The sequence below is a fragment of the Arvicanthis niloticus genome, chromosome 21 (genome assembly GCF_011762505.2).
Source record: "Arvicanthis niloticus isolate mArvNil1 chromosome 21, mArvNil1.pat.X, whole genome shotgun sequence".
NCBI lineage: Eukaryota > Metazoa > Chordata > Mammalia > Rodentia > Muridae > Arvicanthis > Arvicanthis niloticus.
The window spans coordinates 34,650,922-34,678,371 of NC_047678.1; the positions used below are offsets into that span (position 1 = coordinate 34,650,922).

Sequence of the window (27,450 nt, forward strand, 5' to 3'; positions counted from 1 at the left end):
TAGTCCCCACTAGCAATCCACACATTCACATTCATGTCGGTGTCTTCAGTGAGACAACTGTTAGATCTATGTCTTGCACTGTAAGCTACATCAGGCCTATTAGTACAAACCCTGCTTCCAGCCAAGCTAGACTCAGTCCATTTCACTGATGTACAAAGCTCTGTAGGCAGAGAAGCTGGCCTGATGTCCTGGTCCAGTCTTTAATTTATTAGTATATCTACACTGTATACAGGCATTTTCCACTCTGGTAGGTCCTGGGTGTTGACCACAGTCATGCTGCATGGCCTGCATCTGCCATCCTTTCCACTGTACTCCTGCTTTAAAAACCCTCACGGAGGCTGAGTGTGGTGTGGATCTGCGAGTTCAAGGCCATCCATAGCAAGTTCCAGGATAGCCAGAGCCACATGACAGAAAGACTCTGTCTTTTTTTTTTTTTTTTTTTTTTTAATCTTTTATGGGCTGGAGAGATGGCTCAGCAGGTAAAAATGCTTTCCGCCAAAGCCCGATGTCATAGTTAGCTTCATCAGTCAACTATATATAAATCTAGTGTCACCTGGGAAGAGGTGACTCCAACCACGTACACACTCTGACCTCAGCTGGAGAACTGCTTCAACCAGACTGACCTGTGGTCAGCTCTGGGACATTATCTAACTGCTTATCAATGTGGGAGGGCCCAGTCCACTATGGACGACACAATCCTAAGTGGGTAGGCCTGAGTTACGTAAGACAGGAAGCTGAGCAAGCCAATAAGCAGTGCAGTGTTCCTCCATGGCTTCTGCCTCATGCTATTGCCTTGGCTTCTCTCAGTGAATGACTGTGACCTGTAAGTCAAATAAAAACCCTTTGCTATTCCAACTAACCACGGCTACCTAGGAGGAAGGGAATATGCCTTTAGCTACACAGGCAATAGTGACTGCTGTAATAAAAGCAACATAACATGATAATCCTGTCCCATCACGAGTAAGCAAAATTCTACTTTAACCATAAAGGCAGTTTTGGTTTGGTTTGGTTTGGTTTGTTTTTTCGAGACAGGGTTCCCTGTGTAGCCCTGGCTGTCCTGGAACTCACTCTGTAGACCAGGCTGGCCTCGAACTGCCCGGCTGGCATTTTTTAAAGAATTGCTTTGTGTGTGAGTAAAGTCTTCTAAGAAACAAGAAAGACAGCCAGGCAGTGGTGGTGCATGCCTTTAATCCCAGCACTTGGGAGGCAGAGGCAGGCGGATTTCTGAGTTCGAGGCCAGCCTGGTCTACAGAGTGAGTTCCAGGACAGCCAGGACTACATAGAGAAACCCTGTCTCGAAAAAAACCTTAAAAAAAAAAGGAAGGAAGGAAGGAAGGAAGGAAGGAAGGAAGGAAGGAAGAAAGAAAGAAAGAAAGAAAGAAAGAAAGAAAGAAAGAAAGAAAGAAAGAAAGAAAGAAGAAAGATGGCAGGGGAGGTAGGAGGGGACAGAGGAGACTGTGCAAATACAAGTGTCAACTCTGATCTGATACACCCCCCTGGCACTCCACAAGTGCTCTGTAACTGCCCTACTGACATCCAGGAGAGAAAGCTCACATTAGGCAGGTGAAGCCATTTGTCCCCAGAACAGAGGCAGGACTCTCATACAAATTACCACAGAAAGGACTGAAGAAAACTCTAGACTGAGTTTGCTTTGCTTTTTCTGATGTCAACCATCAGCTGCTGTGACCAAGCGGTCACTGTGGCTGTCACTCACTTCAAGGAGGAGTCCCCGACGCCGATGCAGCCACGCAGGCTGAGCTTTCTAAGGAAGCCACCGCACCTCTTGGATATGTTTTCCACCACTCGGCCCTTAAATGGAGAAAGATGGGAAGCAGTCACTTTTGTACGCTGCTTACTTAACACTGTATGCTGAACTGTCAGTGTGCTTCTCCAAATACAGCCGGAGTCCATCCTCACCACAGGCACTGAGGACTGGGTTCCACTGGGCAAGCACCATGAGGACTCTCTGAGAGCCTAGGTGCCTTTCAAAGGGTTTAGACACACCCTCCCCGCACTCACAGCCACCCGACTGGACCTGGCTGTGGAAGCCACCGGGAGGGTAGAATAATGTTACTGAAAAGAAAAGTCAATCTTTTTAATGAGCATGTATTAAGTAGACGTTATGCTCTGCCATCTGGGCAGAAACCTGTAAACACTGAATCGTCTAGGACACAGCTACAGCACCTAAATGGGGCTGACGCCCACTGTTACATGGCTAACATTTCAGCTGGACTGCACGCGGAACCTTGACCCCAGTGTGTCTATCATGCTGTCTTGAGGATTATCTGAGCTAATTTTAAAGATATATATTTTAATTTATGTGTATGTGAGTACCCATAATGTGAGTAGGCCAGAAGAGAGTGCTGAAACCCAAGTTTACAGGTGCTTGCAAGCCATCCAGCCTGTGTGCAGGAACTGAACACATGAAGCACTTTTAACCCCTGAGCCACTTTTCTACCTTGACTTCGTCGTTTTTAAGCAAAACCCAAGACAACTGCAAAATAAATCTTTGTTACCAAATGGGACTTGACAATCTAAGTATGTAAGCATACGTTAAGCACCTAACACCTGAACCCCACAGCATCAGTGTCTCTCCATTTTGAGGATTTCTTTATTCTTCCTCCACTGAAACAAAAGTTGTTATACCAGAATTTTAAAGAAAGAAAAGGCATGTATGTGGCGATAATTACAGACCACTGTTTCTAAGAGAGAGAAAAAATAGCAAGACATTTACCAAGTCAATATTTATTCAATAACCCTTGTTCCCCACTAGGCATAGCAAACCACAGGCACACATTATTAGAATGAGAGGCTTGGGGAGAAAAGGGCCTTAAATGACCATCACAGCCCCGGAGTTAGGACTTTAACATATTGTGCAGTCACTTCTCAGTTTTGACATGTGACCTTTCAGTCAGATCTTTGAGAATCTCGTACAATCCGTTTTCATTACATTCGTCCATCCCTAGTCCCTCCCAGACCCACCTCTTCCTTACCCCCAGTCCCTCCCAGACCCACCTCTTCCTTACCCCCAGTCCCTCCCAGACCCACCTCTTCCTTACCTCCCAGTCCCTCCCAGATCCACCTCTTCCTTAACCCCCCAGTCCCTCCCAGGCCCACCTCTTCCTTATCCCCTCCCCCAGTCCCTCCCAGACCCATCTCTTCCTTACACCCCCAGCCCTGTGGGCTGTTTCTGTCTTGTTTGTCACCCAGTTAAGTCCAGTTTGTGCTGTCCAAACACTGGTGGATGTGTGCCACTCCACTGGGACAGACGGCTTACCAGGGGGCATCGATCTTAAGGAAAAGGGACCCCTTGGTCCCCGGCAACTGTCAGTGTCAACAGCCCCTCAGCTGTGGCGAGCCCATGATCTGAATGGGAAATGTACATTTTTATTTATTTATATGTGTGTACATGTAGAAATACACACGGTATATGTATGGAGGTCAGAGGCCAATTTGCAAGAATCTGTTCTCTCCTTCCACCACATGGGACCCCGGGACTGACCTCACATAGGCAAGCTTGGTGGCAAGTGTCTTTGCCCACTGAGCCACCTCCTGGTCTCATGTGCTCAGTCTCTGAAGGCATGTAAGTGCCTCACGTCAGGGAAGCACGCATGCTCGGAAAGAGTGACTAGAGAGAAGTCCTGAGCTCTGTCACCTCAACCCGTCCGTCATTCTGCCATTGCTGAGAACCCACAGGTGTGGGACCCAGTTTCCTAAATGTAGAAGTCCTTAGACTTAACCTTTTGTTCCTCAGCTTCCTCAGTCTGATTTTGAAAATTAGTTTATCTCATTGCATGTATGTGTGAGTTTATGTGTACAGTGTGAATACAGGAACTCTCAGAGGCCAAAGAGGACATCAGACTGCCTACAACAGGGGTTACAGACGGTTGTGACCAAACATATGGTATTGGGAACCAAACCCAGGTCCTGTGCAGGAGCAGCTGGCACCCTCACCCACTGAGCCGTCTCTGCAGCCCCTCTGCCCACCTGCTGTGGGTACTTGCAAAACAGAGAGACCCTGTCTCAAAAAAAAAAAAAAAAAAAAAAAAAAAAAAAAAAAAAAAAAAAAAAAAAACACTACCACCAACGGGACCAGAGAGATGCCTTGGGTAAAGGCTGTTCCCAAGCCTGCAACCTGGGTCTGATCCTCAGAACCTGCTTGGTGGGGGGAGGGAACCAACTCCTGCAAGTTGTCCTCTGACCTCCACTCATACCCCTTGGCATGCATGCACACACATGCATACACACACACACACACACATACACACACACACACGCACCAAATTAACTAACTAACTGAATTAACTTACCTCTACATCTGTTTGGAAGTTAAAAAGATCCACTCGTTGCCAGTTGCTGCCATCGAGGGCTAAGATGTTCCAGGCCTAGGAGATGGATGTAAAAGAGGAGGCTGGGCGTAAGGGATGAGCCAATATGTCAAGTATCTCATTTCCAAACTTTTATTCTTGGTGTATATTAAGTAAAAGTAAAGTATACAGTTATAACACTGCCATTTTAGTAGACAAGGTTTAACTGTAATGTTTCGTTTAAATCAAATCCATCCCTCTCATTCTTACTGAATAAAAATCAGGCAATACTCTACCTTGGAAATCTGTGCACATCGGCATAGAGTTACGATATCCAAGAAGGAGAATATTCTAGAAAGAAAGAGAGAGAGAGAGAGAGAGAGAGAGAGAGAGAGAGAGAGAGAGAGAGAGAGGGCAAGAAGATGAGATGGTATCAATATTTTAAATTAGAACTTAAAAACAAAATCTAAAGCGTCTCCGGGATACACAGACTTCCCAGGAGCCCGGGCTGGCAGCACATGGCATACACTGAGTTCTTGTGGCTGCTGTAAAAGTCTCACAGTCTGCACTTGCCTATTGTCACACACATTTTCTCAAAACAGAAGTCACCAAACTTCCATTTCTCCTGCTCTGAGAACCAGATGTGGAAAAATAGACCCTTCTTCGAGCTCCCTGAAGACTGGCACTCTAGTTTCCCCGGTGCTGAGGCTGGGCTAACTAGCTCCCCGTCCTGCCAACGTGCCCAGTACACAGCACCAACTCCTGCTGTAGATTCCCCAACAGGTTCAGATAGTGGAACCTCAAAGAATGCAGTCCCAAAGGTATGATGAGAAAACCCATTTGGTTAGATGTATCAGTTCACCTGGCAAAGAGTCCTCACTCTACATGGCTTTTCCCAGGCAAAAGGAGCCAGAGGAAGACTGGGAAGAGGGCAGAGGAACCCACTGAGTCCTGGTGACTTCTGTAATGGCTTTAGAGGAAGGTGGCCTTGGGCATGGGCACACTGTTTGTGTACTGCAGTGCAGGGGACAGACACTGTAGGGGACTGAATGTGTGAGAGCAGGCACAATGCTTTGTGGGTAAAAAAGAGATGTGTGAGGAAGGCGAGAGCTGAGAGGCAAGCACACTCCAGTAAACTTCCCCAAATTCTTCAAAGGAACAGCCAGCGTGGAGATGAATTTCTGTGGGCTCAGTGGTGGATGACAGAGCCCTAGAATGCCACAGTGTTGCACTATACCGTGCTGGACCTACACAGAACCACAGGCCAGGAGATGATTGCCAACACTCTGTGAACACATAGACGCCTAAGGCTGCACGGGCCTTAGCAGACGATCTAAGTGTGTAAATGCCAGTGGCTGACGTGTGTGCGGACATACCGAGTCATACTATTTTTCTCCAACATAATATTTTTATTGATTATTTGAGAATTTCACAAAATGGACTCTGATCACTTCCCAGCCCTCCTTGTGGCCTACTCAGGGAAGGAGGAGGAGGAAGAGGAGAAGAAGAAGAAGAGGAGGAAGAAGAGGAAGAAGAGGAAGAGGAAGAGGAAGGAGGAGGAGGAAGAGGAGAAGGAGAAGAAGAAGGGGAGGAAGAAGAGGAAGACGAAGAGGAGAAGGAGGAAGAGGAGGAGGAAGAAGAGGAAGAAGGGGAAGAGGGGAAAGAGGAGGAAGAGGAGGAAGAGGAGGAAGAGGAGGAAGAGGAGGAAGAGGAGAAAGAGGAAGAAGATGAAGAGAGGAGGAAGAGGAGAAAGAGGAGAAAGAGGAAGAAGAGGAAGAGAGGAGGAGGAGGAGGAGGAGAAAGAGGAGAAAGAGGAAGAAGAGGAAGAGAGGAAGAAGAGGAAGAGAGGAGGAAGAGGAGGAGGAGGAGGAGGAGGAGGGAGAGGAGGAGGAGGAGGAGGAGGGAGAGGAGGAGGAGGAGGAGGAAGAGGAGGAGGAAGAGGAGGAGGAGGAGAAAAACAAAACAAAAAGCCCTCAAAGTCAAATTTGTGTTGGCCATATACTCAGTGAAGCATGGTCCAATTCCCAGTGGCCAGCCCCTTAGGAGAACTGAGTCCTTCCCCACCCCTGCCAGAAGTCATCAACCACGCAAAGCTATACTTCGGCACCCCATCACAAATTTTTTTATTATTTTAAAAAGTTGCATATTTATTTTGCTTTCTGACTTTGCTTGTGCCTTCAACACTTCCACAAGGATTTCCTGCTCCTCAATAAGGAAAGTCTGCTTGATCCTGTGGTGGACACACCTGTCACACATGGAATCACCATAGGCCCTGTGGCGTGCTGCTTTGTCTTAGACAATCTCGTGAGGACTGTGGGTCTCACAGCACGAACCCCTCGTAGTCTGCCTGGGCACACACCACATGCAGATTTAGGTGCTTTCCCAACCTCCTTGGTGTAAAGGTAAACATCCTGTTGCCGGGGGTTTAGGACAGCCTAGTTTTGTCGTCAAACGCTGGAGTATCCTGAGTGCCTCTAAGCACCGTCCCCAGAAGAGCCCTGCCACAATTTTTGAAGAGTTCTCTTCAATGGCTTCCTGTTCAGATTGTTTCTTTTGAGGGGTTGGGGTGGGGAAGAGGTTGTCACAGAAGGCCGCCTATGTCTTTCATTCTCAACTCTAAGCCCACGGTATTCCACAGTATTCCACAGCAGGCCAGTAAAGGCATATGCTTACGACAGGGTCTCTGCACACCTATGTGACCTCTGTGGGGAATTTATCTTGCTCACCTACAGACCCTCCTGCCCCAACAGCCATGCTGCTAGCTCACAAGTGGCCCCATACTACCTGTGCACACATTTCATGCTGAGGTCAAATCCAAAAGTGTATGATGAGGTAAAAAGGGGGTCAGCTAGGGGCTCCTGGAACATCCTCCAGAAGGTAGCACACAGAGAATAGACCTACTGTCTCAGTAACAGCAACAAGTCTGATTATAAGGACAGCCACTGGCTGTGCACGTGCGCCACCCACAGGCTACTCGTGTTACTCGCCCATCACAGCCATGTTTGGAAAAATCTAGACTCACTCCAAGTGAACAAGACCTTTGTATATTGAAACAGACAGGAATCAAGTGGGCCAGAATGCACACGCCTGCTCTCACGCTATCTCAGCTTCATGTCGCTGAAGGAAAAGTGCATCACCCTGGGTATTCACATCCTTGTTCTCCACACACATCTTCAAACCGAATGCAATTTCATTTCCACAAAGAGACATGGTAATATTTCCAACGGCCAATCCACGGCTCACACCAATTCCTGACTCAGGGTTTAATGAACAAAACGGGTGCTGACAGACAGATCCTAGTGCACGCAGCACGAACACAAAGGGCTGGCCAGGGAGAGCTCACAGCAGGTAAGGGTGCCTGCTGCCAGGCCTCATGACCCTCAGGACCCCCAAGTCCATCTGTTTTCTCTCTCCCTCCCTTTCTCTTCTTCCCCCTCTCTCACACATACATGCAAAGAATAATTTTTTTAAATAAAAGCAAAAAAAGAAACAGAGTTGGCTGAAGTAGGAGAGTCACATGTGTATCCATGATTAATTTATTCATTTTAAACTTTATCATCTACCTGTGTGTCTATTTGGGACAAGGTTTCTCTGTGTAGCCCTGGCTGTCCTGGAACTCACTTTGTAGACCAGGCTGTCCTTGAACTCAGAGACCTGCCTGCTTCTACCTTCTGAGAGCTAAGATTAAAGGCGTGTGCCACCACCGCTTGGCTAGTTATTATTTTATAATGTATGTGTATGTGTGTGTATCTGTGCAGAAGTGAACGCAGGTGCCCTCGGAGGCCAGAGCTGTCATCTTACAGCTGGGTTACAGGCAGTTGTGAGTCACTTGATATGGTGCCAGGAACTGAACTCCAGTCCTCTGTAACAGCAGGCACTCTTCCTCACAGAGTCTCTCTCCTGCTCCATCCTCCCCCCCCCCCCCGGTCTCCCCCACCTGCCCCCCACACACCCTCTTCCCCCAACATGACTGATTTTCGCCCCCAGAGGTTCTATTGTCTCTTAAGGCATTATTTCTTCTTCTCTCTGCATGTGGCCTTCCCTGTGAATTCTTCCCTGACTCTACTGTGCAGAGCATAGCTGCTGACCTCAGTAACCAGGGCACTGAGGGGTCGGCCTGACTTGTCTTCTCTCCTCTGTGGGTCAGTTTTTCCAATTTGCTTAGACCATTCCAAGTCTTATGAAGAACGTCGCTTTTTAAAAAACAAACAAACAAACAAAAAAACCTTTTAGCTGTTTATTAACCATTTCATATTAGCAAAGGGCAATTTGGGGTAAAGTGCCAACTCCCCCCACTGTTGAATTTCCTTCAGGGTACAGCATGAGAGTAAATTAACCCTGATGGGGGAGCGGGGGGGGGGGGAGGCGAGAAATCATCTCAATGCTGAGAGAACACTGAACCAAAGCATCCTGTCATTTTATAGACTGAGCACAAAGGAGAGGAGGATGGAGGTCAGGTTAGGGGTGGGAAAGTACCAAGAACTGCTTACAGTGGGGATTAAATGTCTTCAAGGTTTTAGCCTTTGCTAAGGACATCTCCGGAGAAGGGTCTAAGAAAGGACCTCCCAGGAGAGGGAGCTGGGCTAGGGATGCAGGTGTGCATGAGCTATGACCGCTGAGGGCTTCAGCTCCCTTTGAAGACCGCAAAGCACTCCGTGTGTACTAAGTGTATGGTGAGGACAGCTTCCCCCTAAGTGGCTTACCAGGGTCACCTCAGACATCCCTCCTAAATGGACAACGGCCATTTTTTCTCTTCTTTGTTGTACTTTCCAAAGGGTCCCACTCCACAGGATCACGTTGGTGTTTGTTTGTTTGTTTGTTTGTTTTCGCTTACTTCCCAGAGAGCACTGGCCTTTCATCTGGAGGTTCAATATCTGCTCATTCACAGTCCTCAAGTTCAGGTAAAACTATAGTTAGATCACTGGCCACAGGCTGAGTCCTAACACTCTGGATTTTAAACTATTGTAGGTGAAACAAAAGAGGGTTAGATGAAGCTCAGTTGTCACTTGCATTCAAGTCTGTAACTCTTCTGAATGGCACAGCTACAAGAATCCAAAGGCGCAGGCAACTGCTGACAGCCCCGCCCCTCCTGGCAGTATTGGAGGAAAAGTGAATGGGGAGAAACTTTAGGGCACAGAATTCTGTTGTGTTTAGGTCCCTAAAATATGGCTGGTTAGTTTCTATAAAACTCAATAAGGCCTAGTGAGATTGCACAGTGGAAAAGGGGTTCACTGACAAGTCTGACAACCAAGTTTGGTCCTTGGAACCCACGTGACAGAAGGAGAGAACCGATTCCTGTCCTCTGACCCCCATGGGTCCCAAGCATGTGCACATGGATAGAATACACAAGTATTAAAAACAACAGCAACAGCACCTCAAGCAGATGCGCCTACGCCAGGGCTGGGTGGGGAGCCCAGGTATGGAAGCAGCCACAGCGCCTGGATCACTCTCCATGGTCCTTATAAAAATCACTCCGTTCCCCTGGCCGCCCGGTTCCACTGATCTTCACTCACTCTAAAAGTCTGATTTAACATTTTTATCTATAATTAGCCTTATGATTCTCAAAGAAGCAAACATCTTCATGGCCTCCTAACCAAACAGAAAAAACAAACAAGAAAAACACTTTTCTTTTTTACATTTTATTTTGAGACAGGGTCTCACTCTACCTTAGGCCAGCCTAGAGCTTGCAGCAATCCTCCTGTCTCAGGTTCCCAAGTACTGAGTTACAGGCATGAACCATCATCCCTGGCATCTAATGATGTTTTTAACCCCAACCTCTTTCTTACCTTGCATTACTATCCCTGTAGTCTAAAAATTCAGCAGCAGCTGCGCTGTAAGAGTCCCCACTGCTCTGGTCATCCACGCCTCGCCGACTCCTCCGAGTGGCTTTCTTCTACTTGGCCAGGTGTGGTGGAGCATGCCTTTGATCCCAGCACTTCAGGAGGCAGAGGCAGATGGGTCTCTGTGAGTCTGAGGCCAGCCTGGTCTACAGAGAGAGTTCCAGGACAGCCGAGGCTGCATAGTAAGACCCTACCTCAAAACAAAACAGTTAAAATGAAATAAAAATAAAACACTACTACCATTACTAGGTCGTGTTTATTGAAGATTTGCCTCCTGCTTCTCATTTCCTGGCTAGTGCTGAGGTCAAATGTATCAAGTCCTCTTTAACGTGTTCTTTAATGTCAGCTCTGTCATCCCTGAGATGCTTTATGTGGATGAGGTGAAATCCTGCGATGTAAATTCAATCAAGCCGCACAGTTCAGCAAATCCTGGTGTCACACCGTCAGCTCTGACACAGTCTCTGAACTGCCACATATTGTAGTCAGCCTCGTCCCTGGGCCCCTTGTGGATTCGCTTTGGGCTGAAAGTTGCCTCTCTGATCCTTCAGGTAAATGGATGTAACAGACCTGGGGGCGTGGCTTGCTTCCCTAGAATGCTCTTTTCACTCACCCATGTGGGCACACGCAGGGCTCCTCTTTGTATGTCTGCATCATGATTCACTTGTCCAGCCATCTGTTGATGGGCATCTGGAGCTGCTCGCTTTGGCTCTTGTGAGCAATTCTACTGTGAATATTTGTGTACATGTGTTTGTTGGTGTTTTCAATTGTTTGGATCGTGTACTTTGGCTTATTTGCAGCTTTAATTTTAGGGCGGCAAACGATGGTCTGAAAATATTAAATGGACAAATTCCAGAAATAGGCAAGTTTTAAATTCGTGTGTGTTGTTTTGTTTTTCTTTTCTATTGTGAGAAGCTCTCACTACGTAGACCAAGGTGGCCTTAAAGCTCACAGAGATCCACCTGCCTCTGCCTTGTAGAGCTCAGGTGAATGCGTGAGCCACCTTACCTGGCTTCAGTTCATGTGACTTTTATTACTGCTATTGTCAGATATTGTCATCTGTTTTACCACTGGATACTGTCATTTACTCTGCTCATCTGTAGATTCAACTTTGTCTGCATGCATAGGAAAGAACACAATGCAGGGAGAACCAGAACCCACTCTGCCAGTTGGTCACTCGGGCTGCTGGGATACACAGGCTATAGTGTACCCAAGAGAGGAAATTACCACCGTGTGATTATTTTGTGTTTCTTTTTGAAGAACTGCCAACTGGTAATACCATTATGAGAATGACTTCATGATCATGATTACAGCTTCATTTTAGAATAACTTAGCTCAGGAGAACACTTCTAGGTTTCTCTTCCCTTGGTCACATGATTCCCCTATCTTCTTTCTATCACTGCTGCCCAGAGACCTGCCGTTAGCTACTGATGCCTGCCTCTGGGAGTCTGGCTCACACTGCAGGTTTGTTTAAGCCTCAGTTCCAGACCCAGAACCTACAGAGAGAGAATTAGCTTCGGCCACTTGTCCTCTGTGCTAGACAGTTTTATGCAATTTGATGCAAGCTAAAGTCACTTGAGAAGAGGGAGCCTTAATTAAGAAAATGCCTGCATAAGATTGGGCTGCAGGCCATTTTCTTCATTGGTGATTGAATGGGGAGGGCCTGGCCCCTAGCCCATTGTGGGTGGTGCCATCCCTGGGTTCATGATCCTGGGTTTTATAATAAAGCAGGCTGAGTGAGCCATGGGGAGCAAGCCAGTAAGCAGCACCACCCCGCCATGGCATCCACATGGGCGCCTGCCTCTGGTTCCTGCCTCACTTGAGTTCCTGTCCTCACTGCTCTTGATGATGAACTGTGAGTGAAATAACCCTTTCCTCCTCAACTTGCTTTCCTTCATAGTGTTTCATCACAACAATAGCACCCTACCTCTGGCATCCTCTGACTACCACCTGCACAGCAGGGCACGTCCTCAACCAACACACAGTCACAGAAAAGAAACCAGAGCTGCAGAGATGGCTCAGCGGCTAAAGCACTGGCTGCTCTTCCAGAGGACCAACCACATGCACACATGGGTAGTAGTTTTTGTCTAATGCTGCTTGTATTCTAAGGTTAATTTTGGTCTCCCAAACTACTTAGGTAGAGTGAAAACTTATAAAGGCCATTTTATGAAATATGTGTAGATTTTTCGCCTTACAGAACTCGGAACTGAAAATAAGATTTCAGGCCTTCACATTCCAGGTGAAGGACACTTGCTGGATTACATTTCCCAAGCCTCGCCCAAGGCAGGAAGGCATTCCTGACTACAGATAAAGATGCTACCACCTAGGTGGGGCCATAGCCCTATAGCCGGAAAAAGTAAAGATAGTAATCTGAGATGGCAGAATAGGACACAATAGCATGGTGAAAACCACATTTTTGAGAAGAATGAGTGTGCAGAGTGATCTCACATGACTCTAGATCATTTGGGCTAGATTCTCTGAAATGTTCCACTGTTCTTGGTTACCCCTCCCTTGGTCTTCCCAGTGCTATGTTCAAAACTTGTAAAACAACCAATCATGTGTAAGCGCGCAAAAAATGCCTTCCTCCCCCCACCCCATGCTATAAAAGACCCTTTAACCCACCACGCGGGGCCAAAAACCCTGCTCTTGGAGCTAAAGAGCTTGTCGTTTTTGACCACCGGCTCCTCCCCTAATAAACCTCTGCTGATTGCATCCAGGTATGGTTTCTTGTGATTTTTGGGTGGTCGCGATTTCCAGAGGCTTGAGGAAGGGTCTCCGAGTATGGGGGTCTTCACTTACACGAGTGTCTGCATGTAAGACACTGAGGGTCCCTACCCCCGGTTGGTTCTGACTGGTAAATAAAGATGCTGACCCTCAGTGACTGAGCAGGCCAGACAGAGCCAGGACTTGAGGATTCCTGAGCGTGGGACCAGGAGGAAGGGAGAAAGGAAAGGAGATCCACCATGTCTGGAGTGTGTGCAGGAGAGGAGAGACGCCATGCCTGAGAAGAGTGCTGGACAGAGAGGCATGGCCACCATGTGAAAGAGCCAGGAAAGCACGGCCCAGAGCATGGCCCAGTTGGGCAGCCAAGATAGAACACAGAATTTAGTAAGTGATAACTCGGGATTGTCATTGTCATTGCAGGAGGTGGAGTAACTGCCTGGAGTTTAGGAAGTAGCCTAGCTATTGTGCTAATTAAGACACATCAAAATATAAATGCTGTGTGTGTGTGTGTGTGTGTCTTTTTTCAGGAACATTAAGCATTGAGGCGGGGAGTGAACCCACAGCCGGGATTTATTAATTAAATATTAATCCAACACACATGCAGGCGAAAACATGCATAGCGTGTGAGCCAGCCTCTGGAACCTGAGCTATGGATGGCCGTGAGGCACCTGTGTGTGCTCCAAACAAAGCTCTGAACTTTGCCAGGACTGCTGGGCCTCCTCTCTGGCCCTAGTTCACTTGATCATAACCATTATTTCTACTTGTATTTTCACGCCAGCCCCAACACCAGGGTGCAGGACCCAGACAGACATCACGTCGTTTCTCTTTCATGATGACTAACAGACTGGAAGCAACACAGTCTACGTGGTAGGTTGTCAGGTCCCTTCATTTGTATGACAGCGGAGAACTACAGACTCAGCCCAGCCGTAGATCAGTTAGACTCATGACCTCTGGTGCTGAAATGGTGTTTGTGGTCACCAATGGAGTAAGAATTCAGCTGGCTATGGTAGTGCGCACCTTTAATCCCAGCACTGTCCCCAGTGCAGGAAGATCTCTGTGAGTTCAAAGCCAGCCTGGTCTACATAGTGAGTTCCAGGACAGCCAGGGTTATATAGAGCATATGTTTGATCTTTTACAGATAGATGTAAGGATTTAGAGGGTTTCTGCTGGACAAAAGACCAAAACATACCGCACACCACTTCTAAGCCTGTAGCATGGTAAATGTACAGAGGAAGAAACACGAGGCTTGACACTTTAAACTCTCACCCCACATGCTTACCAACTGTGGAATCTGGATTAAGACAGTCTGCCTCTGAGCCTGGGGTTTTTTGTTTGTTGTTTTTCTCATCTACATAATGAAGATTATTAGTCAGGTCTACTCTGCCTCTTCAAGATACTGCTTTGATTATTATCAAGTGATGATGGTCAAATTGCTACAGTGCCCTCAAGAAACCTTATTTTTGGCCAGATGTGGTAAGGCACACCTTTAGTCCCAAGCACTCAGGAGGCAGAGGCAGGTGGAGCTCCATGAGTTCGAGGCCAGCCTGGTCAATATATGGAGTTCTTGGCCAGCACTACACAGTGAGAACCTGTCTCAAAACAACAGCAAAACAGAAAGAAAAGAAGAAACATTATTTTCCAGGGCAAATGTACTGAATGGATAGTTCACAGTAAGTAGGGTTGGTTTTTTTTTTTTTTTTTTTTTTTTTTTTTTTTTTTTTTTTTTTAATGAATTTAAAAAAATCTGAAGCTGAGGATCCAGTTCCTCTCCTGGGAGGTGACACCAGCACAATACTGTAAAGTAAAATCTGACTTAAGAAGAGACAAGCTGAGCGCAACGATGCCTGTAACTGCAGTCTAGAAAGGGGGAGGCAGGAGGATCAGGAGTTTAAGGCCATCTTGGGCTACATAGTGAGACTGAGGCCAGCCTGAGCTACATAAAACCATGTGCCAAAAAACAAAAACAGGGACTGGTGAGGTGGCTCTATGGGTACTGCCTGATAACCTGAGTCCCTCCCCCAGGAGGGATTTGTCTTCTGACTTCCACAGGAACACTGTAGCACACACACATCACATACAATAATAATAAATCTAATGTTTTAAAATACTCAAAAGAAAAATTAAGAACATTATCTTGAGACAACAGATGAAAGAATTTTTTTTTTAAGATGTGCTATGTCTCAAAAAAATGTTTTTTTGAGACTTGATATGTAGACCATGCTGGTCCTTGGATTCTTAGATATCTATCTGCCTCTACCTCACAAATGCTGAGATTAAAGGCTTATGCTACCATGTCTGTCTAAAATGAGAAAAAAAATAACATAAAAAATCAAAAGAGAGACATAGAAAGGATTTTGGAGAAAATGACAGACAATGAAGACAGGAACAGAATATCTAACTGACAGGTTGTCAGACATTCCTGGGGAGCATGGAGGGGTGGGGCATTCGAATGGCAGAAAAACACAGAAACGGTGACTTGAAAAACTCTCAAAAAAGTAAAGACATGTATTTTATGAGTGTTTGAGGCTAGAACGTGCATGGAAGGAATGTGTGAATTAGTGACGTTAACTGTGGAGCTGGAGTTGCAGGTGTTCGCTAGCTGCCAACGTAGCACTGGAAACTGAACCCAAGTCCTCTGCAAAGGCAGTGGCTGCTGTCAGCTACTGAGCTCTCTCCAGGTCCTCATGGAAATCAAAACTGACTTGAAGCAATATATTTATATATATATATATATATATATATATATATATATATATATATATATATACACATATATACATATATATATACATATATACATGTATAAATATATATATATATATATATTTGAAAAGCATTATGTATTCTGAGAGGTCAGAGAAGGCATCAGTTCCCTGAAAGCAGATTACAGTTGTGAGCCACACTCTGGGTGCTGGGAGCTGCTCCTGGGTCCTCCACACGAGCAGCAAGTGCTCCGCTGCTTTAATCTTAAACTCTGCACTCTTCCGTGCCACTGACCTGGAGAGATGCAGGGGTGCATGTATGCCTGTCCGTAGTCATCTGCTGAAAACAACCTAAACAAAACAAACACCCGGCCCGTGTTAGAGGCAACATGTGGCTCTAGACTGATGGTGTCCATTTGCTCATGGTGTTTCATCTTCCTAATAGTGACAAAAAGACATACAGGAACTCAGGACAACGTTCTCACAAGCCTTCCTTGAGACTGGAGGAAAACATCAGACAAAGCATCAGAAATCAAAATAGTGACAGAGAAACTGAGTGAACGGGAAGGGACAGTGAAAGCAAAGAACCATGGGGATTATCACCTCTTCAGGGGCCACACTAACAGATGAGGCTTAAATCTCAACCCATGAAATGTGGCTTCAAAAACTGAGACAGACTGACAATGTGGAAAGCCCAGGTACTGTGTCTTCAACTACAACGAGCAATTCCACTGTGATGAACAACCTACACCTGACTCACCGGGGACAGGGAAGGTGTGAGCTACTGATGAGAGCAAGGAGTAGGAAAACCACTTTTAAAAAAATTTATTTTTAATTACATGTATGCAAACGTGTCTTGTGTATGGGAACATGAGTGCACTTGCTGGTAGAGCCCAGAAGAGGGCGCTGTGACCCCAGGAGCTGGAGTTACAGGTAGCTATGAGCCACCAGATGCAACAATCCTGTGTGAGAGAAGTTTGTGCTCTTAACTACTGATCTGTCTGTCCCCCCATACCCAAGAAATTTTTTTTTTTTTTTTTTTTTTGGTTTTTCGAGACAGAGTTTCTCTGTGTAGTCCTGGCTGTCCTAGAACTCACTCAGTAGACCAGGCTGGCCTGGAACTCAGAAATCCGCCTGCCTCTGCCTCCCAAGTGCTGGGATTAAAGGCATGCGCCACCACTGCCCGGCCCAAGAAAAAATTTTAATTCAAGAGTGAAAGGTGTATTGAAAAAGTCAAGTTGTATAAACTTAATAACAAAATTGTGTGGAAGGAATATGAAAATTAAAAAACATTAAGTATTTTTAAAACTATCAATAAAAACCACCAGATGAGGGGTGAATAGCGGTGCCTCGTGTCTTTAGTCCCAGCACCTGGGAGTAAGAGGCAGGTGGATCTCAGAGTTTTGGGCCAGCCTGGTCTACAGAGCAAGTTCCAGGACAACCAGAGATACACAGTGAAACCCTGTCTCAAAACAAAACAAAACAAAACAAAAAAACCAAACCAAAATTAATTAATTAAAATAAAATAAAATTTCACCTTTTCTGACTGGTTCCAAAATAAGAACAGGAGTGTGGGAACATAAACTCTCAAGAAAATGTGATGGACGTCTGCTCTCAAGTGGCAGTTCGCTTCAAAAAATTCACACACGAGCCTTGTACATGACTTGAAAGCTACACCTGATGGCCACTACCTCCACCTCCATGTTCTTAACAACGGGCACACTGTGGACTGCTGTTCGTTCTCTCTCTCTCTCTCTCTCTCTCTCTCTCTCTCTCTCTCTCTCTCTCTCTCTCTGTGTGTGTGTGTGTGTGTCTGTCTGTCTGTCTGTCTGTCTGTCCGTCCATGTGGGCAAGTGTGATGTGAAGGTCAGAGGTTAACACCAACATATCTTTTGTTAATGTCCTCTCCACCCTATCGTTTGGAGACAGGCTCTCTCACTGAACTTGGACTCACCATTTTGCTAGGCTGGCCAGCAATGTAACCCCCAGGATCCTGTCTCACTCCCGTGGCACTGGGGTTAAGGTTTGCCACTGTGCCTGGAGACCCAAACTCAGGTCTTCATGCTCGCTCAGCAAGCGCTTTACCCACAGGGCCTCGTCAACACCTCCATAGTCCCACCTTTGGGTCATTAAAAAATATTTTTTAAATAAAGTTTCACTGTGTAGCCCAGCCTGGCCTAGAACTCCCAGAGATCCATCTGTTCTTTTCCTCCTAAGTGCCAGGATAAAGGGGTGTGCACCACGCCTGGCCTAACTTAGATACTGATAGATACTGATAGAAACAAAGGTTAAGAAGACGTGGACAAGGTCACGCAGCAAGGAGGAGGGCTGGCTTGTTACCAGAGTTGAGAGTACTAAATTTTGCTTAAGAAATGTTCAGAATCCAGGGTATCATATTTTTCCAAAGCTTAATTCTTCCTGGGTTACTTTTCCTTCAAAAGATTCTAGAGGGGGCCAGAGAGCTAGCTGGTCAGCAATTAAGAGAGTGCCCTGCTCTTGCTGAGGCATTGGGCTCACTTCTCAGCATCTGCATCAGGCACACTATAGTCACAGCTCCAGCTCCAGGGGATCTCACGCCCTCTTCTGGACACCGCAGGCACTGCACTTACACGCACACACCCACAGACACAAATGCACATCACTTAAAAATAAATCTTTATAAACAAAACAAAAAGACCCTGGAGACCAAAAGGAGAGGAACTCCTCTGGGTAGCAACCTGCAGTTCTCTCAACGGGCTTCTCTCAACTGTGGCCTGAGCCTGTCTTCAGGCCTCTGTGTCAGGTCTCTGTGGAAGGCAGGAGTCTCTGTCACTGAACTCCGTGTTCCCCACCCTTTCCCACCTGCTCATTTTTCAAGGATTTTCTCATTTGTCAACCAATGTCATCGCAGTGACCAAACAATTCCAGAATACCTGTGACCCTCAGCCACAGGTCAGCTGCGGGTGTCATGGGCTGGCCACTCCATAGAAAGACTACCAAGAGGACTAACTTCTAAAGTCTCTATGGTCTAGAAATGACCATAGAGAATGACAGAACCCCTCCTTTCAACCTCTGTATCAGCAAATAGAAACCACTCGGTGGCTGAGTATAAAGGCTCACCCTAAGACAGGAGGCAGGAGGGGTGTCAGGGGTTTAGTGGTCTGGAATCACAAACAGCAGTAGCATTCATGAGAAGGGTGGGGTTTAATCACAGCCTGCTGATGGATGACTAATGTTCTGGCTGCCTGAAGCTGGCTATGGCTCCATACTCACACTGCAGAACGAGGCCTGGGTGAGACAAGAGCTCAAACTGAGGAGAGAGTCACTTCCTGAGCCATGTCCCCTGCCATTGTATAGTGACAACAGTCCACCCTGAACTCAGCCACGCTGGATCCGAGGTTCCGTTTTTCTGCAGCCTGTGCTGATTTGCAGCAACTCAGAGTCCTCTGACCTCCACAAGGGCACCGCATCACATGTGCACGACTGTATCCCCCAAACAAACAAATGTAATTCATCAAAAATTACCCCTAATATCAAGGGAAACAGAGTCAATTCTGAAATCTAAAAAGATATAGTGTATCCAGGGATGGGAACCATATTCCCCATCTTTCTCTGGATGTAAGCACTTTTTACAATTCCATGGAATACTGCAAACTTCCTGTCAATAGCTCCTCACCCTGGGCCATCAGCATGCAAAGAAACATCCATCCTTGGGTCAGTACTTGTTCTTGTTTTGAGGGACATTGGTGACAATTTGAAAAATGCCACTAAAAGATTACCATGTGTACTCACGTAAAGAATTAAGATGTGTCAGCCTGCACAACTAACGACAATTGGACAACTGCAAAATTAAAAAAACAAACAACCTGAAAACCAAGAAGAAAGTTGGAGTGCCCACCGCAAACAAGTGTCACCTGCAGACGCATTTGGTGAAGTGACAAGCAAATGACTGTTCTCTGAACAAGGGCACACTTTGCTCTCGGGTGCCATGACTTAGAAGGTGTTCTGCTCAGTACCTGGGGGACAGCAATCTGCTGTTCACCTGGGATATCATAAACACACATGTTTTGTAACTGCTGAACAACTCATCTCTTAGAAAATGCCAAAACTCTCTGGCCACGGGAGCCCACACCTGTAGCAATAACCTTTCCCCAATTACTAATCAGTTTAAGATTGTCTATTCATGCCCTGGGGGGTGGGGGAGGGGTGGGACGCCTGCTGACAACTGCTACAATCCATATCACACTTCTAAATGAATCCAGGGGCTTGTACAGGTACATTCTGGAGCAGACCAAGTAAACCTGTCAACAAACTGTACAGCTTTCTATAAAACACACCAGAAAGTCAGGCGGGCTCTGTCCCTTTCTAGCCCTGGACTACACTGGGACAGAGGCTGTCTTGCAAGTGGAGGCCTGAACCAAACCCAGGCCCCCTACCACAGACACACTTACCTTAAGAGGAGCTCCTTGGGTAACTTTTTGTTGATAAGGCCGTCATCACTGTTTGAGAAAACCTGCAAGAGGAGAAAAATTGGAAAATGGGTCTTTGGCCGCTGTATGAAAAAGTTAAGTCCCGTGTTTTTATACTGGATCAGAGCAGAAATACTTACTGTCCTGCAGAAAAGAAAATCAACTTCACCACTGCAGTGCAGCTCCTGCAGCCACGTGAAGCACTTCACAAATGTGTGCACATGTAAGTGCAGCACCCTAGGAGGCCAGAAGAGGGCGTTGGATCTCCTGGAGCTGGAATTATAGGCCTTGTGAGCCGTCCACCTATGTGGGTGCTAGGACTGAACTCCCATTTTCTACAAGATCACCCAGTGCTTCTACTAAGCCATCCCTCCAGCTTCTTTTTTTTTTTTTTTTTTTGTTTTGTTTTTGTTTTTTTTTTGTTTTTGTTTTTGTTTTTTGTTGTTGTTGTTTTTTCAAGACAGGGTTTCTCTGTGTAGCCCGGGCTGTCCTGGAACTTACTCTGTAGACCAGGCTGGCCTTGAACTCAGAAATCCGCCTGCCTCTGCCTCCCAAGTACTGGGATTAAAGGCGTGCGCCACCACTGCCCGGCCTCCCTCCAGCTTCAAGAAAGTATATTTCTATAAATTAATAATGGACAACTTTGAAATAAAATCAAGTAAGCAATCACACCTATAATGGCATTAAAATGAATTTAGAAATGAATTTGACACCGGGCAATAGTGTATATATGTGTATATATATATGTGTGTGTGTGTGTGTGTGTGTGTGTGTGTGTGCGTGTGTGTATATGTGTGTATATGTGTATGTGTGTGTGTGTGTGTGTGTGTGTGTATTCATTCCATACTGAAATTTTATTCTGGGGTTGGGGAAGTGGCTAAATGGGTAAAAATGGGTAAGATGACTTGCTGTGCAAACACAAGACCTGAGTTTGAATCCCAGTACCCATATGAAGAAGCCAGACATGGCTGTGGATACCTGTAACCCCAGCACTGCGTGGTAGAAGATCTCAGCTCAGCAACCAGCCTGGTTGGCCACTGAACTCTGAGCTCAGCGAGAGAGTCTGTCTCCAGGGAATAAGGTAGAATGTAATGGGGAGGCTACCCAATATCCTCTACTGGCCTTTATGTGCACACACACAGGCATATATAACACACACACACAGTGACATACATACATACATACATACACACATGCACACATGCATATACAAGCATACATCACACCCACACATTCAAACACACACATCAGCATACATATACATGACACAAGCACATACAGGCCTATATCTCATCCATACACCCCCATGCACACACACATACACACAGGCATATGTCATACCCACATACACCGCCATGCACACACACAGGCTTACAACATACCCTCATGCCCACACCCCTACTTACACCCACAAAGGGGACAAGAAATGGAACTTTGCTGGATGCGGGGGGGGGGGGGGGGGATGGGGGGGGAGCGGCGGTGGACGTGCTTGGAATCCAGCAGGGCAGAGCAGAGGCAGGAAGACTGGCACACAAAAGATGTCAGCCTGGACTACAGAGTGAGACCCTACCTCAGAAAATGCAGAGAAGAGAGAAATGAGATGGGGGGGGGGGGGGGAAGAAGGAAAGAGACTTGCTTTAAAGTTGTTGAGAAATTGATTATGAGGAATGAACTGGCAAACTCCATGCCCATGATGGAGATGCATTAGCAACCCCCAGACTGCTGCACAGGCCTGTGGTTCACACCAGCATCCAATCTTAAACCTGTGTGCACAAAAGCAAGGAACCCGAAATAGCTAAAATAGACCTGGAAAAGAAAAAGCTGGAGAACTCAAACTCCCTGATTTTATCATTTACTCTGTGGCCAGGCACAGGAGCGTGTGCTCATGTCAGCTGCTGCAGGGCTTGATGCAGAGCAGTCACTTGAGTCCAGACAGACAGACAGACACACACACACACACACACAAACAAATAAATGTAACTAAAATACTTTAGTGTGTTGGCTTTTTAAAACTCTTTATTCAAACTTATATGATTCTGTATGTGCTGGTTGGAATGTAAATGACCCCCACAGGTCCATAGGGAGTGGCACTATTGGGAGGTGTGGCCTTGTTGGAGGAAGTATGTCACTGGGGTGGGCTTTGGGGTTTCAGAAGCCCAAGCCAGGCCCGGTCTCTCTCTCTCTCTCTCTCTCTCTCTCTCTCTCTCTCTCTCTTTCTCTCTTTCTCTCTCTCTCCTCTCTGCAATCCAGATGTACAAGTCTCAGCTACCTCTCCCACAGGCACCATGTCTGCCTGTGTGCTGCCATGCTTCCCATCATGATGACAATGGACAAACGTCTGAACTGTAAACTCCAATTAAATGTGTTCCTTAGAAGAGTTGCCATGGTTTTGGTATCTCTTCACAGCAATAGAACCCCTAAGACAGTGTACATACATGCAATTGTACGTGCAGTGCCCACAGAGCCCAGAAGGCAGCGTCGGATCACCTAGAACTGGAATTACAGGCAGTTGTGGGCAGACATGGGTGCTGGGAACTAACTTACGTCCTCTAAAGGAGCAATCTTAACCAGTCCTCCACTCCTAACTTTTAAGCTTATTTATAAAGCTAAAGTACCTGAAACACTGAAGTCCTGGCATAATTGAGGACACACAGAAGTGAACTAAAGAGACACTTGGTCTCTTTAAAAACCCAGTTACATTATGGGAATGTGTCTGTGTTTTAATCCCAGGTGTGGGCTATGGGGTTGTTTCAGGTTGTTCACAGCAGCTGACTATGATTTGTCTCGTGCTCTGGCAGGGGCGCGATAGTTCACACTTGGAATTCTGCGGACTCTCGAGAAGGTGCAAAAAAGCCAGAGCTCTGAGAGAGGCACTGCTGCTGCTCCCAGGGTTGGTCAAGTGGTCCTGAGCAAGAAGAGGACAAGGGGACCTGCCCCGAGGAACGATGCCCCTATCAGCAGGAAGTCATCTAAAGAGACCTATGCCCGTTTCCCCTCTAACCTTTCTCCTCTACCTAGTCTTGGGGGGCTTGGGAGGTATCGGGGTGGAGAAGGTGGTTGATATAAGAACCCAATAAAGTAACCAAAAAGTACAATTACAGTCAACAGGACTGACAGCCCAGATACAAGTTCTTACAGCCAGGAGCCAGATTTAAATGGGGAAAAAAGTCTTCTCAAGAAATGGCACAGTAGGCCAGGATATTATTGTGAAAATAATGGGGCTGGATGTTCCCTCCCCGACAAGGAAGATGTAAACACAGGATCAATGACGTCAGCCTGTGTGTGAGAGCTATGTGACAGTCTTAAACTATGGTGCCAAGAGCACAGGCAACAATAACAAGGCAGGTAAGGTGCACTTCATTAAAATTAAAACCTTGATACAAAGGGCATCTAGGAATGAAAAGGAGCCGGGTGTGGTAGCACACACTCCTGAAACCCCAGCACTTCAAAGGCAGAGGCAGGAGGACTGCCACAGTTACAATCCACACTATCATATAATGGGGGTTTCAGGGCACTCAAGGAGACCTTGAGGAAGCAGGGGTGGTAAGCACAGAGGCGACAGAGATGGCCAGAAACAGACAACTACTCATGGATACTGCACGTGGCATGTAAGGCATCCCAGGACACACAACGGACCTCTCTACAAGAAAAAGGCAGACCAGCCCTGGAGAGAGGCATAGTGGGTAAAAACACCTGTCAGCAAGTGTGAGGGTCTGAGTTCAAATCCCCAGCACCCATGTTAAAAAACAAAACAAATGGTTCCTTCCAGTCTGGGCCTGAACACTGAGCAGATCCCGGGCGGCAGCTCTTCCCCCAATCACAAAGAACCCAGAGGAAGCGGGGCTCCCAGGAACTCTAACCCGGGCAGTATCTTAGGTAAGCAGACAGCAACATTCACCCCAAACAGGGAGTAACTGGGACCCACAAGGATCCAGGAAATCACTCCCGGCCTGGAGCACTGGTTCCCTGTGGTCTGGGCCAGACAACTGAGCAGATCTTGGGTGGCAGCTCTGCCCCCAATCTCTAAGAACCCAGAGGAAGCGGGGATCCCAGGTGCTCTAACTCGGGCAGTATCTTAGGTAAGCAGACAGCAAGGTCTGCCCCAAACAGGGAGTAACTGGAACCCACAAGAACCCAGGAAGTCGCTCCTGGCCTGGAGCACTGGTTCCCTTTGGTCTGGGCCAGAGCACTGAGCAGATCTTGGGCTGCAGCTCTGCCCCCAATCTCTAAGAACCCAGAGGAAACAGGGCTCCCAGAGCTCTCACCTGGGCAGTATCCTGTCTGGGTTTGAGCACTGAGCAGATTTTGGGCCCCAGCGCTTATCCCAGTAGTTACACCCACCCCACAAAGTTCTGATACAACCAAGATAATAGGAAAGACAGGCTCCAGTCAGGGACAGTGCAGGCAGCACTAAGGAGATACAGATGGCAAAAGGCAAGCGCAAGAACATAAGCATCAGTGACCCAGGGTACTTGGCATCATTAGAACCTAGTTCTCCCACACTAGAAAGTCCTGAATTCCCTATATCACTAGGAAAGCAAGATTCAGATTTAAAATCACTTCTAATGATGATGACAGAGGACTTTAAGAAGGACATAAATAACACTCAAAGAATTTGAGGAGAACACAGGTAAACAGGTAGAAGCCTTTAAAGTGGAAACACAAAAATCCCTTAAAGAATTACAAGAGAACACAACCAAACAGGTGACGGAATTGAACAAAACCATCCAGGACATAAAAATGGAAGTAGAAACAATCAAGAAATCACAAAGTATCCTGGAAATAGAAAACCTAGGAAAGAAATCAGGAGTCATAGACACAAGCATCACCAACAGAATACAAGACATAGAAGACAGAATCTCAGGTGCAGAAGATACCATAGAAAATATTGATACAACTGTCAAAGAAAACGCAAAATGCAAAAAGTTCTTAACACAAAATATCCAGGAAATCCAGGACACAATGAGGAGACCAAACCTAAGGTTAATAGGTATAGATGAGGGTGAAGATTCCCAACTTAAAGGGCCAATTATAGAAGAAAACTTCCCTAATCTTATATTTTTGGTTGTGAGCCTAGCCTTTAATGGTTGAGCCATTTCTCCAGCCCAAACTTCCCTAATCTAAAGAACGAGATGCCCATAAACATACAAGAAACCTATAGAACGCCAAATAGACTAGACCAGAAAAGAAGTACCTCCCGTCACATAATAATCAAAGCACTAAGTGCACAAAACAAAGAAAGAATATTAAATGCATAAGGGAGAAAGGCCAAGTAACATATAAAGGCAGACCTATCAGAATTACACCAGACTTCTCACCAGATAAAAGCTAGAAGATGCTGGACAGATGTCATACAGACCCTAAGAGAACACAAATGCCAGCCCAGGCTACTATACCCAGCAAAACTCTCAATTACCATAGATGGAGAAACCAAGATATTCCATGACAAAACCAAATTTACACAATATCTTTCCACAAACCCAGCATTACAAAGGATAATAGCAGGAAAGCTCCAATACAAGGAGGGAAATTATACCCTAGAAAGAGCAAGAAAGTAACCCTCTTCCAACAAATCCAAAAGAAGATAGTCACACAAAGATAACTTCACCTCTAATGACAAAAATAACAAGAGACAACAATCACTGTTCCTTAATATCTCTTAACATCAATGGACTCGATTCCCCAATTAAAAGACATAGGCTAACAGACTGGATACATAAACGGGACCCAGCATTTTGCTTCATACAGGAAACCCGCCTCAGTGACAAAGACAGACTCTACCTTAGAGTAAAAGGCTGGAAAACAAGTTTTCAAGCAAATGGTCCTAAGAAACAAGCTGGAATAGCCATTCTAAAATCTCCAGCCTGAGAACAAAGGGAGGGACTCATGGCTCCACCTGTATAGGTAGTTGAGGGTGGCCTTGCCAGGCATCAGTGGAAGTGGACAGCCTTGGTACCTGAAAGTTTGAATTCCCTAGTGTTGGGGAATTGCAAGAGCAGGGAGGCAGGAATGAGAGGATGGTGGGAGCACACCCTCATAGTAATTGGAGGGGGGGAATGGGGTACGGGTTTAGGCATCAGTGGAAGTGGAGGGCCTAGGTGCCTGAAAGTTTGGATTCTCTGATGTTGGGAAATTTGAGAGCAGGAAGGCAAAAAGGGAGGATGGTGGGAGCACACCCTCATAGAAACTCTCAGAATTATATGGATTAGACATGACAGAGGCAGGCTGCCAGAAGACTAGATTCCAAAATTCAAACAAACAATTATCTTGATACTAAAATTTGTTTTGAGAATTGTATATTGCAGAATACATAGCCTTGGTATATCTACTCATCAGGCAAGCTGAGCACACCTGCTCGGACCTCTGATGTCCTGGAATTCAGCTGGATGCAGTGAAGACACAGTGTCAGAGGCTTATCATTTACTCTTCCCCCAACCCCTCTTCTAATATCTCAACACCCATAATCAGCTTGAAGAAGTTAATGAAGAGTCGGCACCTCTATTCCCTGGGCTTGGGGACTGAGGTGGTTAATATTGGGCTGTCTTTCTAGGGAAAAGTAGTGGTTTTGGCGGAACAGGGAGGATTAGCTAGGATTTATTGCATAGCCATAACCTACTGGTAGAAATATGTATAATTGTTATTAAGATGAAGTTATAATTTCTTAAATGGTACAAAATTTACTTTGATTTCAAATTTAAGGTTTTCATTGGTACGAGCTTATTAATATAAAAGTGAGATGAATATTGTTACTATCATAGGCATTGTGCCTGTATAACACATTTAGGAATACAAGGATTAGACCCAGTCCTTCTTTAACTTTTTTTAACTTATTTGAGATGGTTAGACTGTGAGTTAAAGGCCTATAGCAAATTCATGGCTTTGAGTTTATTGTTAGGGTGTTTTCTATATTTTCTTTAGAAATAGCTGAGATGAGTTAACAGACAACAGTCCAGATTGCCTTACATAAATAGTTGTTTTTCAAAACATCAGAAATCCACAGAATTGACATTACTAACATTTCTGTATTAATGTTCATTTTGATTAGAGACCTGTCTGCTCCTGACAGCTTCCTGTCTTGGATTCTAAGAAGACATTCAGCATCTTTGGAGTTATTCCAATTGTGGTGAGACAGCCACCAGGCAAGAATTGCCTCTTTCCATCTACAGACAAATTACTGTCAAGAAAAGGACACACTTGCAGAATAGTCAACTGATTATTTCTGCCAAGACAGAGTAATCAGCCCTTAATGATTCTGCATCACTAGGTCTGTCAGATGATCCTGGGCCAGAAGGCTGAAGATCGGATGCTCCAACGTTCTGTAGTATAGGGACTGTCCAGGTGTTCAGCAGTCTCTATAAATTGGCTATGTTTTAGAAGCTATGCTTTATGCTTCCCATAATTTCAGTTAACTCAGTCATTCTGGATTTCTGAT

General features: G+C 45.9%; 1 protein-coding gene across 1 annotated transcript in view; it reads right to left on the minus strand.

The window, feature by feature from the left end:
* Positions 1–27,450, minus strand: part of Fbxl2 (F-box and leucine rich repeat protein 2) — a 54,314-nt gene that overhangs the window by 20,883 nt on the left and 5,981 nt on the right. Inside the window, exons 2-5 of the mRNA XM_034483618.2 lie at positions 20,001–20,062; positions 4,604–4,658; positions 4,311–4,385; positions 1,715–1,809 (exon numbers count right to left, since the gene is read on the minus strand). Coding sequence (XP_034339509.1) covers positions 1,715–1,809; positions 4,311–4,385; positions 4,604–4,658; positions 20,001–20,062 — 287 coding nt within the window. The remainder of the gene's footprint in view (positions 1–1,714; positions 1,810–4,310; positions 4,386–4,603; positions 4,659–20,000; positions 20,063–27,450) is intronic.